We start from the raw sequence: 18,990 nt of genomic DNA on the forward strand, positions 1-18,990 counted from the left end.
ACTGCAAACGACTTTAACTTCTCTCTTTCTAAAACAGTTTGCATGCACTTTTGCTTCCAACGGGGTATTCACCCTGATCCTGAACTCCGTAAAAGATATATCTTGGCTAAAGATATATCGTGCTCTTATTCGATAGAAACTTGACTATAGATCACTGGTCTGTGGCTCTGCCAGGACCTCAGCTTTAAAGTTGCTGGACCCCATTCATCATCAAGGATTTTGGCTCTTCACTGGGGCTTTCCAAACTTCCCCAGTTCAGAGCTTATACATATAGTCTCATGAACCTTATTTGCACCTCTGCCATTTGCAATTGTCCTTACTATATGCTTTGAAACTGTGTGGACTCTGCCATGGTTTTTTGTAGTTTGGTGGTTGCACACAGAATCCCCTCTACAGCTTCTGTGTTCACTGCTGAACTATACATAATCTCTCTTGCCCTGGATCACTAAGCAGTACTCATACTGCACTATTTATACTGACTCGCTTAGTTCTCTACTGACCCTGAGATCGCTTCATGTTAGTTCACACCCTGTTCACACCGGTATTCAAAACTGACTGGCCCAATTTTCTTTACCAAATGTGGTAAATGTGCATTCATTACATGTACAGTAATATAAAACTGACCTTTATTCTTCCCTGTCTTTTAGTGAACTAGTATTTTGTAATATGCCCCCCAGTGGTTCAGTGGTATGTCTGTGGACTTACAATGCTAAACACCTGGTTTCGATATCCATGGTGGGCTGAGCACAGATAGCCCATTGTGTAGCTTTGTGCTTAATTCAAAACAACATTTTGTGATATATAGTTACATTTCAATTATTATACATTATATATGTATATAGATTTTTACTATTTAGAAATAAATTATTAAATTTATTTTTCTTAAAATATAGAACAATCAGTCAAGAAGTAAAGAGAATAACTATCTTTTGTTGTTGTGACCTTTGAACTTGGTTGCTGCTGGACATAGGTTGATAAGCCTTTTAAAATTTTGCACTTGTAGGATATGAAAATTTTTTATTTTTATGTTTTATATATACAGTTGAATAACTAAAAAACTATAAGTAACTATGCTGATACCATAGAATTCCACTATAATTTATTTAGCTTTGTAAGAGATGTATATGGGTTTTAAAAAATATGAAACTTCAAGCAGACTAAAGTCACAATCTACTTTATTAAAATCTTCAGATTAAAATGGCTGAGAAAATTATTAGAGGACATTCTAATCTCTGAATTGGTTATTCATATGTCATATATTGAAGTAAGTGTATATAATGAATCATTTCCAAAAATGGAAAGAGGTGAATAGGGCCACTGTGTTTGATTCAGCACGCACATAAGCTATATCTCAGCAAAATAAAAAGATACAAGGTTCTAATTTTATATTCTACCTTGTTAAAATTAGTAATTTGAGTTCTCAATTTGTACAAAACTGTAAACTTAGTATTTTTATTTTAAAAAAACATCTAATTTTAAACAGTGCTGCATTCAACATAGCATGTACGAGGGCTGTTCAAAAAATATGAGGACTGACATCATAAAACAAAATGTACTTTATTTAGAAGTTACAGGTCTGGGACCCCTTCAAAGTACTCTCCTCCTCCAACGCACACACTTTTCCCAACGGTGTTTCCACTTGTTGAAACAGTCCTGGTACGCTTCTTTTGTAATGTCCTCCAGTTCCTTCATCGCATTTGCCTTAATCTCGGGAATCTTCTCAAATCTTCTTCCTTTCAAGGGTGTTTTGAGTTTGGGGAACAAGAAACAATTGCAAGGAGCAAGGTCAGGTGAGTAGGGGGGTGGGGAAGAACAGTGATCGAGTGTTTGGCCAAAAACGAGTTTTGAGACACAAATTTCGCAGCAACGAGGTGCATCTTCAATTTTTCTGTCAAAATCTCTTGCAAGATCCAACTGATATCCCACACTCTTCAGCAAGCTCCCTGACAGTCAGACGTCGATTTGCCCGCACCAGGGTGTTGATTTTGTCGACGTGTAGGTCGTCAGTTGACGTGAAAGGATGCTCATCATCTTCAATGGACTGTCAACCATCCTTAAAATGCTCTTGCCACTTGAAACATGCCGTACACTTCATAGCAACATCACCGTAAGCCGTGTTAAGCATAGCAAAAGTTTCAGTCGCAGATTGTCCAAGTTTAATACACAATTTCACAGAAAGTCGTTGCTCCTTCAGGTCATTCATTCTGAAATCCGCCAAATGAAAAAATCGCACTTCACTTAAAACTGCATAGCTAATACACAAATGAAGATATCTGCAATCGGGAAATGGCGTTGTAATCAGCTGATCTGTGCGAACCTAGCGTCACCAAATGGATTTCCCTGGAACCAACTGGAGCCGCACAATTCAAACAGTCCACGTATTTTTTGAACAGACCTCGTAACTCACTAAACTCTATATCTAGGTATGTTCTAGACATAGCCTAACAAAATGAGTACAATTCCAGGCTGACAGAAATATCACTTACCAAGGTTCTTAGAATGAATGACTACTCAAAATATAATTTATTTAAGATTTGTGGCTAAAACAATCATAAGAAGATTTTGTTATGCATTATAAGTTTACCTTAAAGTTATAACTTTATTTTTCTTATTGAAAAGGGACCTTTTAGCAACCTAAAAGGTAACTGTTCTCATTTGAATAATGAGGTGGAGTTGATGACATCAGAAGAAGCTGAAAGATTTCTCAGTTCAAGGTAAAGGTTTTGTTCCTTTCCAGTAGTGATTGTTATCTATATGTATATTACTTATATTTTTGTGCAGATAATAAAACTGTTATTGTACCATAAGAAGGTAACTGATGAGCTTTTCAAGTTATTTAATCCTTCAGATATTATTTTAAATTAATGTTAAAATCAGGAGTTAATTGTACCAAAATTGCTCCTTTTTGATGGAAACTTTGAACAAGTGAAAATCTACTGGACCAATTTCTTTTAAAGCAAAACATGCAAGTTCAAGACTCAATGCATTGTTTTGCAAAAATACAGTGATGCTTTTGAAGTGTGTTTTTGTTGATGGAAAAAGTCCTTCCAAACTACAACTATTTTTTGCTCAGAGCTATTCCATTTTTATCTTGATTTCCATTGTAAGAATAGTTTCCAACATCTAAGATGCTCTATGCACTTAATAAACACAATAATCAAGGCTCTTCAACTATTTGTCATGACTTAAGATGGTTGGAAAACCATTGAAAACAAAGTTACACAATTTTCAGTTCTATATTTAATAAATATGAAAATTACTGATTAAATAAAGTAAATGAAGTTCAAATGCATTGTCAAGAATGTAACAGTTTAAAAGTTGAATATGATAAAACTTCACTTTGTTGACAACATATTACGTGAAGTATAAACAACTATATTTCTCCATACCATAAATTTACACTAACTGCTTACCAAGTCACTGCCTCAGAAAACATTCATGCTGATAAGAAATTTCCTTATTTGTCAAAACTGTAAACAGAATACTACTTCAGCTAATGATGGTTCACAAAATTACAGGCATGATTAATAGTAATGTAAGAAGAATTTTCATAATTTCAGTGGGTAATCTGGGGGAGCAGAAATAAACCAATTCAGCACTCAAGCAGTAGATCAGGTATAAAAATATAAGTAGTTCACAGCATACACTTTTCTAAAGTTAAGATACACTTCTGCTATTATGAACTGCTGATGCTTTGCTCATGCTAGTTTTCATTTCTTTTTTTTTAAATTAAACCTAATTGGATCATATAATAACTTTAGTTTTATGTTTTTGAATCCAGGTACTTTGTAATATCAAAACATAGAACACATCAAATTTTAATTGATTTAATTACAAGTATGTTATGCTACAGATGAGCAGATACACAACCCTTTAAGATAAAACTGTAGGAGCATTTTATGTTTAACAAAATAACCAATTTAAACATTTGCTGTTGATGGATGGAAGTGTTGTTTTTTAAGTGCACAGTTTTTAATTGTTATTAGTTTGGTTTCCTCTAAGTTTGCCCAAAATCTTAATTTGATGTACTGAGAGATGAAAGTCCATCGTTAAGATATACTTAAAGAGAGAGCAGTTTGTGTTCTGAAACTTCTTGAATTACATTTCACAATGATACAAGGAAATCTCAGTATAAAGTATTCAATGTATAAAATTTTTACATAGACTGCCCAGAAAGTCAAAAGATTACGTCTAACATCACAAGAAATTTCTGTTGCTGTGTTCTAAAATACATTTCTATAGTAATCCAAGAATAAAGATATATATATTATTATTATTGTTTGATTTTCTTTAAGATGAGTGGATATTTAATGATATTAATGTCTTAAAATGTAGCATTAAAGATGTTTTAATCATTTGCATATTTGGTTTCAAAAACATTTTTTTAGCCCTGATATAAATACATTTGATTTAATATTTGTGGTTTAATAAGTAATTTTGTAAACCACCTGTGGATATGTTTTAGAAATAACTAACAGTTAATTTTGTACTGAAATTTTGTTCTTTTTCACCTAAAAATTGGTTTTTGGTTTTTTTTCCGTTCTCGATTAATCTGCTGGTTCACAGGATTTTTCGGTAAGTTTTATTTCAGCACATGGGAAGAACTGGGTACTCACCGTTACTGTTGCACTGACTTCATAATGTGTTTATTAACATGTGTGGTGGTTTAAACCTCTCTCTTGTCTCTTGATACCAGTGTCATGTGAAGGTGCACTAATAGGGTCTGGAAGGAATGTAGTAGTTTAACATCACTCTTTCTAATAGTGTCTAAAGTTGTGATGTTTTGTAAAAGAGTTTGAATTTATTTTTATGAGAATCACATAAGTTAGTATTCTGATTGTGTGGAGAAACTATATTTGATTGCTATTCAATATACTGTTCTTCAGGATAAATTATTAAGAATGTTTCAGAAAGTGTTTTTTTTAACTAAGTAAGAGACTTAGTGGAAATTTTTTCCATCATGTCTTGGCTGAAAAGCTACGTGATTATGACTGTAAATTGAAATATTAAGAGTACATTTTTTCAAGAAATTTATGAATGGGGTAAACTAAGAAAAAAAATGACAGTAAGGTTAATTATTTTAAGATGAACATTTGCTTGTTGGAATGAAGAACTTCACTCATGCAGAATACTTATTGAATATGTGTGACAAGACTGTTAGTTTTGTTAATTATTCAAGTTCTTAAATTTAAAATAAATTTACTTTTTTCCTTTTGATTGATATTTTAAAAAGTGTACTTGTTGTAGTGATATAGAAGAACTTAAAGATGCTTATAACACCTGTACTTAGTCGTAGAAATTAATTCACACTCAGAAAACTGTTTGCAGTTCAAGGAAGAACTATTAATTTACCACTATGGTGTATCAATGTTCAGTTACAATTTTTTCAGAGACTCCAAACTATCAGTAATGTTGAATAAAATGTTTCTTTTAGTTTGAAGGGTTTTTGTTCATTTCCTCTGTGCATTTTATAGATATTTACAAAACTGAGATAACTTATGGCTAACTTCTGGTAGTAAGCTGCGCTATTTCACCGAATTTCAGTTCTCGGCAAACTATATTGAGTGACGAAGAGGCGAATGAGGTAAAGTTACTTCTTTCCCACCAAAATGAAAGCTCAATCACAAGCATAGGCTTAAAGACAGAGGAATTCTGTAACTCGAATCTTATGTCTTTGGATGGATCAGGAGTAGATGATGAAGGAGAATCTGTTTATGAGATACCCTCTTCACCAGGTTCAAAGATTGTGTACAATAATACTGAATACCATATACTTGAAGGAGGACATTACTTCACTGAAATTTTAGGTTTAGCTGAAGAAAGTGAAGATGATGAAGTAACTATGTACTGCCCTGTTGTGGCTCGAAAAAAGACACGAGTTAAGTTTAGTTCCAACCCAATCAGAGTAAGTGTTTGATCAGTTCAGTGCACAATTTGTTTTTAAAAATTAACACCTGCTGTTGAATTCTTTTTTTTATTACAACTGTATTTGAAACAACAATGTATAAATGTATTACTTTACAGTGTAATAATTAAAATATGTGATAAGTGACAAAGTAACATTTTTATATTGTTTGTTCAAATAGTATAACATTGTCAAATGTAGTTTTTTAAGGAAGTATTTGAATTAATTTATTATGTGTACTTGATACCCATTTCTCTATTAGAAACACTGACTCAGTTTTTTTGGTATCAAATTAGTAATAGTCTATGAAAATTGTATGTATGGCTTTTGAAGCTGAGATCTAGTTGTCTGTTATTTTTTTTCAGCTTTATTTTTTAATGTTTCTTTACATGTATTAATCTATAATAATTGACAATCAAGTATCTAGTTCTTCTGTGTTTATAACCTTGGAATTTATAAACTCGGCAGGTTTATAGTACATACTCTGTTGATGATTATGATCGGCGAAATGAAGATGTTGATCCAGTGTCTGCTTCTGCAGAGTATGAGCTAGAGAAACGCATTGAAAAGATGGATGTGTTTCCAGTAGAACTTGTAAAAGGTATTTTGTTATTTTATATTAACATTCATAGTAAAGTTGTAAAAAGGTCATTCGTCATCTTTACATTTCCAGTATATAATTCATAAAATGTTGCATCTTATTAGTTTAATCCTTTTGCAACAGACCAGGGATCATGTTTGTTGACTTAAATTCAAAATTTTATTGAACTACTATTTTATGAATTCATGTCAGTAAGTTTGGAATCAAATTGTAGATTACAACTCAAACTTTTAATTATGTATGAATTAAATTCTTGATTTTAAAGTAAGTATTAAAAACACATTTAAATACAGATTTTAATGAGTCAAATGGTATGTTGAATGCAGCACTGTTTCAGATTAGATGTTCGTGATGTCAAAGTTTGCAATCTATAGTTTAATACAAATAAGGAACTCAAATTAATAATATTAACAAGCTAGAACATAAAATAAGAACCTCTTTTTTATTTTTTAAGACACAACTTATGTACTGAATCAAACACAGTGGCTCTCTTCAACTCTTTCGATTTTTTGAAATGGTTCCTTATATACTCTTATTACAATATATGATGTAGTAAGAGCTTAGTATGTCCCCAGAGTGGTTTTCTCAGTCATTTTAATCTTTTAAAAAGCTACTATGTTCTTTTGTTTCAAATTTTCAAGGAGGTATGTGTATTTTTAATCTGCTTGAAGTTTCATATTTTTAAAATATAGATACATCTTAGATACTAAACTTAATAAAGTACAGTGGAATTCTATAGTATCAGTGTAGTTATTTATTGTTTTCTGGTTATTCAACTGTATATATAAAACATAAAAAAAATTTTGTTTGACTTTTGTTTGTGTGTAAAAGGCTTAACAACTTGTGTCCAGCAACAACCAAGTACAAAGGTTGTTGCAAGAAGAGATAATTGTTTGCTTTACTTCTTGATTTATTGTTATATATTTTAAGAAAAAATAAGTTTAATAATTTATTTCTAAATAGTAATAATCAGTATACATATATAATGTATAATAATTGAAATGTGAATGTATATTGCAATATACCAGCCCACTAAAACACAGCCAAAAGAGGGAAGACTAAAGGTTAGTTTTATATTACTGGATACATGGCCTGAGTGCACATACACCACTTCAATGCAAGTTAAATAATGTTAGGTAGACATGATTGAAAAGTTAGTATAATAAAAATAGAAATATATTTATATGTAAATATGTAGCATTATGAGACTTAAGCTACTTAGACTAAACATTTGTATTTTCATGTCATAATATATAGTCATTCTAGAATGAGAAAACCATAATTAATGCTTTTTCCTAATTTTTTTAATTATGGTTACAAAGTTGGTTAACTGAAAGATGCCACATACGTAGAGTATAAAAAATAAAGTCTCACTGAAAGCAAACACTTGTATTTAGGAGGTTTTAAACATTTTGCAAATGATATATGAGATCATTGGAGCAAAGATTAGTTTATTTAATCATAACATGAAATCACTTTGCATTCTAGCCAGACTATAACTTATCTTTGGGAGGTATTCATTAGGTACACCACTTCCTCTCATGTAAATAGCTATTCTTATTTACTGCCACCACATTTGTATGCATGCCAAGTGACTTCTTCCAATGTGTGTGTGTCATGAAATTCATCATGGGACAACCTTCCACCAATGAGAGTGCCACACACTCTTGTTATATATGTGATTCACTTTGTTTAATTCTACCAGACTATAACTTCTCTTTTGGAAGTATTTGTGTTTTGAAGTTTTGTTTGTGCTATTTTCAAGTGTTTTAGTTTAATATTTTTTCCATATCTTTGTATTACTTTCTCTCAACAAGTTCTTTCTATTACACAAGAGTGATATTCATAGTATGTTTAATTATTCTAAAGAGGAATTATTTTATATTTGTACCAGGTTACAGAACTTATTACTTTGTTACTAAAATGTTTATTGTTTGTGCCAACCCAATTGTGTTTGGTTTTTATTTTTCATTATGGATTTTTCTTGTTACCACTTCAAAGGTTATCTGTTCTATTATTAACACTTTATGCTGGCTTCAGGTTACAGTATTCTACAGGAAGATGTTCAAGTTTACTTTGTAGGAAGATTGATCATGTGAAATAACCTTTTTCAGGCTTTGCCTTGAATATGTGGACCCACACATTTGTACAACAGATTGCTGATTTTGGAAAGATAAGATGTTATAATGTTATGGTTTTTGCATACTTTTATTGTTAATATTATTATCTCTTGTTATCTGGGTTCTATATGATAAAATTCATTAGATTAGTTCATACTCATAGTCAAGTATAGGTTAGCCATTAGTCTCAGTTGTATTGTTTTTACTATTCCATTTGTTTAGACTTACCATGGACTTTGTTATTTTAGGATTAGCTGTAATTCATCTTGCTGATATGTTTGCCATTATATCACTATATTGCTTTTCTTCCTATTCACTTGGTTTGTGTGGAACTCTTGAACTGAAGCCCATGCTAACTTATTCCAATATTGTACATATCTATTGTTTGGCTAAGTCATTCTTTTAGTTCTTAGTGATATTCTTTGTTATGTATTATTCAGTTAGGATTCTCTAAATGTTTCTTTTTTGGTTTATAAGTAGTTCTACTTGTGTGCCATTTATTAACTAGGCTAAATATCTTGTTCAATGAGGCTTAAGTGTTATTTTTGGTTTCCCCATGGTTATTTTTATAGTTTAACTATTTAAGTTATCTTTTCTTCAACACAGAATATCACTTCTCTATGTTTTATTTCACTATACAATTTCTTACCATTAATTTAATTTAATTTATAATTTATACTTCTTATCATTAATTTCATTTCTGAGGGCCCCTGGCAGCCAGAACCCATTCTACCTGCTCACAATATTGCTCATCTTCCTCTTATAAAGGTGGGACCCATTTCCAGATGACCAAGGTTTCATCAGCTTTCCTCCACCTTCTCATGGAGTGCATTCCAGTCCTCCAAGGCAGAATGTGCCTATCCAGTTTATTTTTCCAACACTTCTCTCCCGTACTCCACTTCTTTGTCTGTTATGCATCTTTTCCATCCTTACCCATCGAGTTGAGATTGTGATTTGATTGGCCTTTTCTTCCTTATTTTCTTCTTCTCATCTTCAATTCCTGATGTTTTCACTACTAACCTGCACCTCTGTTTTTCTCTGCATGTCTACCCTACCATCACTTTGAGGTGCTTTGTCTGTCAAGCACTTAGATGTACATCTCATACATTCATCTCTCATTTCCTGCTTTGGGTAGCTGTTTCTTTCTTGTTGGGGTACTGTCATTCACATGTTGCCATCCTTCACTCTTTCATGAGACTGTGGATAAGTAAGTTACGTTTTTGTTATATAGACCTCTTTTCAGGGACATGTTTTTTCTTTTTTTCTTACTTGATCCCAACATGTGGCAGTGGTACCTCACCAGGTATTCTTTAACCTTTAAAGTCTGCACTGTCCAATCATGTTCATTTGCTTGTTGTGTTCTATAGCTAGCTACTCATTGCACACTGTTGAGATAGGGTGTTCCACAAGATTGCTCAAAGATGTCCTAACAGTGGAATTGCTTCATAAATATGCCTGTCCTGGACCACACCACCCATGGACTACATGGGTAAAACTGAAGGAGATAATGACTATCCCTGTTTTGCCTTGTATTCAATAAATCTTGGTATGGTTTGCTTTTAAAAATAAGTTTCATGGCCACCCATTACACTAACTCAGGTGTTGACATTCCTTGGGGGAGGGAATGCAGTGGAGTGTCTAAAGGAATGTTAGCATCTGAGATATGCTGAAGGAGAGCAGAAGAAAAAGAACCATAACAAATCAAAGAACCTCTGTTGTGACTCGCAACAGAAATGAAGCATAATTGAGGGAAGAAGACAGACATCTATAGTACATGTGCTACAAGTTGAGTTGATTGGTTCTACTCTGAATCCAAAACCCAGCCACTGGAAACATATCCAAATAGGAAGTAGAATGAGGGATCCAAATCTAAGGAGTGAACTGCAATTTGTCATCTTACCCCTTTGATTTTCGTACGTTTTTCAGTGGACCATGAAGACTTTGGACTGGAAAATGTTTGACTCTCAAACTTTTACCAGTTTAAAACTGTGGGAGTGGTAGACCATGGAGCTATCCTTTGAAAGGTTTAATGAAATAAAAAAAATCAATACAGAAGTACCATTCAGTGCAGAGTAGTGTTCTGCTGGTGTATATGATGTGATATCTTGTATTAAACAACACATGGAAACCAAAGGAGTATGATGTCGAATTGCAGTTTACTCCTTAGATTTGGATCCCTCACCTTCTTTGGATGTCAGTTCCCAGTGGCTGGGTTTTGGATTCAGAGTAGAACCAATCAACCTGAGTCGTAGCACGTGTACCACAGATGTCTGTCTTCCTCTCTCAATTATACTACGTTTCTGTTGTGAGTCACAGTAGAGGTACTTTCTAATAAACCAAGTAATTGCTTTTTTTATACTGTACCTATAGATGATGGATGTAATGAATCCACGTGATAATGAACAGGTTAAATTTACAAAAGTATTAAAATATCATGAGAGAAATATAAACATTGTGAAGCATAGATAAACAAAGAACATATTTTTCTATTTAAAGCAGAAATGTTTTCATATTTCCATCAAGTTTCTTTACATAAAAAATCCAGTAATGATCAGAGAATTCAGATTTACCTTATAATAAATATGTTGGTTGAATTTCCTGTTATTGTGTGACTGATCTTATTCACTTTTAGGGTAAATTAGTTTTGCTTCAGAATACTTCATTGGCAGTTTTTCAGATGCTAGTTATTTTTCAGACTAGATGGCTAAGGAGCTAATATTGTGAAATAAAAGATGGCTTTAAAAATGTGAAATTAAATTGAAGTCATTTTATATACCTGTATACTGAAAAAACATTTCTTCCAGCCTATAAACTTTCTTTAAGTCTCTTTTATGCCAAACATTTTTACTGTGTAATTTTTTTTCCCATCTTTTATGAATTTTTATGTGAATAGAAACTCACTAATATTTCTTTGTATTTTATTATAGGTTCTGAAGGTTTGGGGCTGAGTATTATAGGAATGGGTGTTGGAGCTGATGCTGGACTTGAAAAACTAGGTATATTTGTGAAAACTATAACAGATGGAGGAGCAGCTGACAGAGATGGAAGGTAAGAAGTTTTGTGTGATAGTTTGACTAAACTACCTGAAGATATTTTTCTCACAAAACAAAAAAACCTTTTACTACATTTCTTGAAATGTATTTTGTTATTAAATTTGAAATTTGTTACATTTTTGAGCATCATGAATTTCAATTTTTATAATGCTGGTTTTAACATTGATTTTATTTTCACATCTTACACTCAATTCTAATTATGTATTGCTACTTTAGGTTTTTATTTTGAATTACTGAATTCAAAGGCTTTAATTTAGGTACCATTTTATTAAAATTTATTCCTAAAAATACTCTTTAAATTTACTTAATGTGCCTGTCACTTTAGAAGTAGAACTCTTAATGACCAATGAGGAAAGGTTGTGAATAGTATAGTAATTTCTACTCAGAATTATTTGTTACATTGTTAAAATTCCATCCAAGTAGTACTTTTTTTCTATTTAATGTCTTTTATTTCATTAATACAGTCAGAATATATTTCTGATTGGCTGATGCTAAGGTCCTGCCAGAGGTGACTAGTAGTACAGATTGACACTGATATTATTAATCCATATGAGAAATCATGTCTTAATACACAATTGTTTTATCATTTTTGATTAGGTTTTTTCATGTTGTTTTTAATACTCTAATTTCATTAGGTTATTAAGCACTTTTTGCTGCTGTCCCAATTTTCCTCATCCACCAAAATTTTTATTGGATTTTATTATAATTTTTTATTATTTATTTGTAAAAACTGGTGATTTTAAAATGAAAACAATAGTTCATTTCTAATTAATTGTATTTACTGAAAATTAATTGAACTTTTAGTACATCTATATATTTTGAAACTGTGTTTATATGGTAAAGACACTGAGCTCAATAGAAATTTTATACCTGTTTGCTAAACAAGAAAATATATTTTAGATAGAGCATTTTGTGTTTTCTCTAGAATTCAGGTGAATGATCAAATTATTGAGGTTGATGGCAAATCGTTGGTTGGAGTAACACAGTCCTATGCTGCATCAGTGTTAAGAAACACATCTGGATTAGTCCGGTAGGTTTCATTCACCTCTTTACCTTCCAGAATATTAAAATGTCTTTAAAATTTTTGTTTTAATAGAAATTTGTAATTTTCCTGTATAAATATTTCCATTTAATTTCTAATTTTCAGATTGTGTATAAAATGTTGCTTATGTTATGGCTTACCTAAAAGTAATTATCTTCAGCATTGGACTTTAAAAAACACAGATCTAAGTGTAACAGAGATAAGTATAAGTCTTAGTAATGTATTGTTATAAGTATATACAAATTTTTCATGTTTGGTATGTGTTTATATTTTTCATGTTGAATAACATTAAATACTAAAGAAAAAAAATGGAAGTTTACCATAGTTTCAACCAATACATGAAATTCCAAAGAAATATTATGTTGCATGATTAACTCTTTCACAATGGGTCAGAGTTAAAAGGCCATGTAATTGTAAAATTCAAAATTTTATTGAACAACTATTTTATGAATTTATATCAATAAGTTTGGAATCAAAATGTAGATTATGATTGAAACTTTAATATTATGTATGAGTTAATTTCTGAATTTAAAAGTAAATATTAAAATAACACATTTAAATACAGATTTTAGTGAGTCACAGGGTTTGTTGCAAGCAGCACTGTTTAGATGTTTGTGAAGGTACTAAGTCTATAATTTCATAAAATTAGGAGCATAGATTACTAATATTAACAAGCTGGAATATAAAATGAGAACTTTGCATCTTTTTTATTTTGCTGAGATATGGCTTATGTACTGAATCAAACATGGCAGTCACATTCAACTTTTTCCATTTTTTGAAACAGTCCTTTATATACTCTTAGAATGTCCCCAGAGTAGTTTTCTTATCCATTTTAATCTTTGAAAAAGCTATCACATTCTTTTGATCCAAGTTTTCAAGGAGGTAAGTTGTGTCTTTAGTCTGCATAAAGTTTCATATTTTAAAATATAAATAAATCCTAGTTACTACACTTAATAAACTATAGTGCAATTCTATGTTATCAGAATATTATTTATGATTTTTTTTGTTTTAAACTGTATATATAAAACATATTTTTTTTTATATCCTCCTTGTGCAAAATTTTAAAAGGCCTAGCAACATATGTCCAGCAACAACTGAATACAAAGGTTGTTGCAAGAAGAGATAATTGTTTGCTTTACTTCTAAAAAAAATAAGTTTAATAATGTATTTCTAAATAGTAGTAATCTGTATACATATATAATGAATGTAATTAAAATGTGACTGTATATTGCAAAATACTAAAAGAGCCGAGACAGGTAAGAATAAAGGTCAGTTGTATATTACTGGATACACGACCTGAATGCATGTGCACCACATCAATGCAAGTTAAATAATGTTATGTAGACATGACTGGAAGGTCGACAAAAAAAAAAAGTAAAGTATATATGTAAATATGTAGCATTATGAGACTTAAGCTACTGTATTTTTGTGTTTTAATATGTAGTCATTCTTGCATGAAGAAAGCATAATCGTTATGTATTTCCTAATTTTGTATGATGGTTACAAGGTTGGTTAAGTGACAGACCCCACGTAGTTAGAGTTCAGAAAGTAACATAAAATATAAAGTATTACTGAAAACAAACATTTGAAATGTATTTAGGTGATATTAGAGATTACACAAATAATATTTGAGATTTTGAGACAAAGAATAGTTTTTTTAATCATAGTATGAAATCACTTTGCAGTCAGACTAGTAACAAAACAGACTCTGTTTTCACAAACAAATCTTTAGCAAAAATATATGTCTTTAAAAAGTCTGATTTTTTGTAAACAATCTACTTGTAATCTTTACTAAAAGTCTACCAAATTTTGTGAAGATGCATATGCTGTTTCAAACGTTATAGTACATATACTTAATGTGTGTGAGTGTGTAGATGAACTCGTGTATTGTACCAAACCCATTGTGAAAGGGTTAATAAGATCTTTTTAGTTTTTTTTACTTTAGTTCTCCTTGAATTGTACTTGTGTAATAAGAATCATTTGGATAATATCAGTGTTTGCAATTATTTTACTCTAACTCTTACAAATGTTGAAAACATGAAAAAAATTTCTGTTCAAATTTAGGTTTGTTATTGGTCGTGAAAAAGACAGCACCAACAGTGAAATAGCACAGTTGATATCGCAGTCATTGAAAGCAGACAAAGAACGAGAGTCTCGGCAGCTCACCATGGAACATCAGTACATGCAGCAAAGTCGTGAACAAGTAAAGGTTTGTCGCTTGTAATGTTATTTTTTCAATAACTGAACAACTGCAGTCAGAACAAAATAATCCTACCAAATAAGGGTGACTTTATTTTTGTAATTTGGTTTTAAATAAGAATATGAAGGTATCATTTTGGGACTTTAGTAAAGTTTCTCTTTATTAACATTGGAAAGCTATTTTTTTGACAAAGTGTTATGTAAGAAATAGTTTGAAATAGAATTATTTTGGAAATAAATGTAAATAAATTCAGTGAGGTAAAATAATCCATTAAAATATTTATTATATTTTAAGTGTATTAAATAATGGCCATGTATTTTTTACTTTTACACTGTTACCTGTGAAATACATCAATATCAACTGATGTGCATCTTAATTTCCTCTTAAGTAAATCTTAATTTTTGTGAACTACTTAAAACTTCAACTAAACATGTTTGTCATGTGTTTTGAAGGAGAATGTATATTCTTAATTGTAGTAATTGACAAGATTTATCACTATTTTAAGATGTTTATGATACTTTAATATGATTGGCAGAAAAATCAGTTTAAGTTTGCTTTTGTAATTAATATTTCAGTCACAACCTCTTCATTCTTTGGATAATTCACTTGATTCAACACCTGAAGATGGGGAAGATAATCAAATTATGGGAGAGTTGAGCATGAATAATGAAAGTAGTGACTCCCTGTCACCTGAATTTGAAATGGAGACATTGATAATTAAACTTAAAGAAGTAGGTATATTTATTTCAAGTCACAACACTTAGTACAGCTGTTACTTCAGAATACTTAAATCAGACTTGTTTCCAAACTTATGTTTTTACTATTATTACACCATAGTTAATATGGAATTTTCATTTATTTGCATTGACTCTTGCAATGTTTGTTCTGAAGTAACTCTCATTAATAACCCTTTACCAGTGTTTGAAATGTTGGTCATTTTATGATATAAACCAAACATTAAGTGTGCATTCCACAGTGTAGTCCTTACAAAGAATAAAATTTTATCCATAAACTTTGATTTTTCCTGCAACAAAAAACATTTTGCTCACTTACTAAGAATACACATTGTGCTATATTTTGCATTTGTATGTCAGATTGTAAAGAGATTTGTGAAAGAAAATAAGTTAAATCAAATTATATTGTTATTCCTTGTTCAAAATGCACAAAATATTCCATTTATATTTGCTCCAAAAGTTTTGAAAACATAAGTTTAAATAAAGGACATGCGCTGTTGTGGTGGGTAAGTATAGTGTTTTTGAATGTGTGCATCTTTAAGGTTTGAGAAGACTAAATATTACGTAAGTATTAACAGACAAAGAATAAGCCCAAATTTTAATATGACACATGTACTCTTTCTGTCTTCTTTATCAACCTTTTGAGGAGATTTTTTTTCCTTTATGAGCACGTGACTTTGCAACAAAGATGTTACTTTGCTTCTTATTGTTTTAGAAAAGAGTACACAGGTTTCATGTTATCTCTGTAGAGCAGCTTTGAATCTCGAAATCTTACATCATGCATAAAATGGATAAAAATAGAACAAACAGTATATGCAAAGTCTAAAATATGTAGCAGAGAACTTGTATAATCATTAATTTCAGCAGTAACTACTCTGAAATTAAAATGTAATTAAAAGTTAATTTAATGTTTTTAATAATGGTGAGTGTTGTAATTAATGTAATGTCATATTCAGATACTATTAAAAAGTTGGTTTAAAGATTATTAAATTTTCCTTATTTGGTTGATAAAAGTAACCTTGTCTCTATATCATTGACAGCATGACCTAACTTCTATGTATCTGTGTTTTCATGATAATTCTGTTATTTAATAAATAACTTCTTGTTTTCTTTCTTCACTAAAATTATGATTTTCTGTTTACAGGCCCAATATAAACAAGGATTATCAGAAACAGAAATCAAAAGACTAAAGGAAAAGGTAAGAATGTTATTATTAATTTCTTTACTGTTCTTTTCCATTGTAATTCATCTTGGTAAGGTATCAACTTGTTTTTATGATGGCACTTTGCATGCAGGATGCAGAACTTATTCTAAAAAAAACACAAAAAACTTTGAAATATTTTTAGGTATATTATGTTCCAAATGCCCACTTATTGAAATTGTTTCACATAGTTCTGTGATTTTAAGTTTTTTATGGTATTAACTCTCAAGCACAGGCTCGGTTCCAAGGACTGACCTTGTAACCATATTGTGCTTCTTATAGTTTTTATGCTGTAACTTTTACATTAGTAAGCTTATCTTCACAACATTTTTGCATATTATCAGTAAACATTACAAGACTTTTGTACACAGAGTATCAGTTTTGTTTTTTTTTGTTGATTTTAGGATTTATTAAGCAACGTTTTTTCTTTTTTGTTCTTTTAAAATGTTGACTATCCAACATACAAAATAATTTTGATTTTAGTACACAAAAGTATTTTTTGTACCAGGAAATTTTCATATTTCACAAGCAAAATCTTTATAACATCCAGATAATTATCAACTGTTTTTGTTAGGTTTTTTTTAAAGAAAAATTTTATATTTTACTTTTATCTGTTATTTTCACTATGGTATCTCTGTACAAGTTAGGTCAATTTGACTGACCTTGTAACCACCATAAAAAAATTAGGAAATTAATTATGTTTGTTTGTTCCATAATGTTCTGTAATGAATAGAGCTTATAACACAAAAGCACAAATGACTATTCAGCTGTGCTTGGCTAACATTACAGGAGTTGCAGTGATGGCAGTGCACGTACAGTCACATTACTATATCCAAAAATATATAACTGACCTTTACAAAATGACGTGTCGTGGTTGTGTTTTAGGGGATCTGTATTTCATAAAATACAGTCATATTTCAGTTATATACATCATTACTATTTACAGATTAGTTCTTAAACTTTTTTTCTCAAAACATAAAACAGTAAATAAAGAAGTAAACCAAACATTTGCCTCTTCTAGTCACCAACTTTGTTCTCATTTGCTGCTTGGTAGGTTGCTAAACTTTGTCAAATTCTTTTAGGTTTTATATATGCATTTTGAAATAGCCATAAACCATAAAATACTATATCAGTACCATTGAATTCCATTATAATTCATCAATCTTAGTAAATATGCTCTATTTAGGTCTAAAAAAATATGAAATTTTGAGTTCACTAATGTCTTACCTTACCAATTAGAATGTAACATGAAAAGAAAGAGTTTGTCATATAAATACTCCCAGAGGCTGACAAAACTACTAGGTGGACATTCTGAGCTTTCAATTATACACATTTGGTAAAGTAGGTGAGAGCAGATATTTTTAAAAATTGAAGAGATGAGCAGAAGCCATCTTGGATGTTTCAATAAATTTATTAATATTTCAAATAATAAAAAATATAAGAAGTTCTTTTTTTATATTCTAGCTTGCCAATATCGGTAATTTGAGTATCTAATTTGTAAGAACCTTTTGACTTTGTATTTGGACATTACAAATATCTAAATTGAACCAATGCTGCATTCAACATACTACATGATACTTAGAAATAAGCATTTAGGATTATTCTTTTAATATTTACTTTTAAATTTAAAAAACTAACTAATGTATAATACTAAACTTTTAATTATAATCTATAATTTGATATCAAACATATTGACATACATACACTCATAAATTAATAGTTCAATAAACTTTTGAATGTAAGTCAACAAATGCAATGACATGGCCTTTGACCTATGTTGGTAGGGTTAACAATAAATCCTAGTCACCTCCAGTCAAGTAAATGTGATATAGGGATTTTATTTTTATGTATTGAAATAGATATGGACAGATGTGTGGCCTCAACATGAAGTGTGAAATATTGTTAGGGGCAAAAAATTCCCAAGCAGTTAATCATAGTTCACAAGTAGCATTCCTGTAGAAAACAAATTAATATCAATTTCTGATCCATACAGCTACCTACATCACCAAGAATTAAAGTTCAAATCAGTAATTGTCTTAGCTAATTTAAGCTACTGTTTTAATCTTTATGCTTATGATGATTTAAATGCATTGTTTCATCAAATTGAGGTGCGTTAAGGACAATCACAGCATCT

General features: G+C 30.6%; 1 protein-coding gene across 10 annotated transcripts in view; it reads left to right on the forward strand.

Annotated features, from left to right (window-relative positions):
* The window catches only part of LOC143228922 (uncharacterized), a 66,838-nt gene that overhangs the window by 22,562 nt on the left and 25,286 nt on the right, over nucleotides 1–18,990 (forward strand). For 8 of the 10 annotated variants that reach the window (XM_076460383.1, XM_076460389.1, XM_076460387.1 and 5 more), the window contains 8 exons: nucleotides 2,620–2,714; nucleotides 5,545–5,905; nucleotides 6,374–6,506; nucleotides 11,554–11,674; nucleotides 12,605–12,709; nucleotides 14,786–14,930; nucleotides 15,497–15,652; nucleotides 16,800–16,853. In XM_076460383.1, coding sequence (XP_076316498.1) covers nucleotides 2,620–2,714; nucleotides 5,545–5,905; nucleotides 6,374–6,506; nucleotides 11,554–11,674; nucleotides 12,605–12,709; nucleotides 14,786–14,930; nucleotides 15,497–15,652; nucleotides 16,800–16,853 — 1,170 coding nt within the window. The remainder of the gene's footprint in view (nucleotides 1–2,619; nucleotides 2,715–5,544; nucleotides 5,906–6,373; nucleotides 6,507–11,553; nucleotides 11,675–12,604; nucleotides 12,710–14,785; nucleotides 14,931–15,496; nucleotides 15,653–16,799; nucleotides 16,854–18,990) is intronic. The other 2 variants (XM_076460388.1, XM_076460392.1) reach the window with 1 other exon arrangement.

This window comes from Tachypleus tridentatus, chromosome 10 (assembly GCF_004210375.1).
Source record: "Tachypleus tridentatus isolate NWPU-2018 chromosome 10, ASM421037v1, whole genome shotgun sequence".
In the NCBI taxonomy this organism is placed as follows: Eukaryota; Metazoa; Arthropoda; class Merostomata; order Xiphosura; family Limulidae; genus Tachypleus; species Tachypleus tridentatus.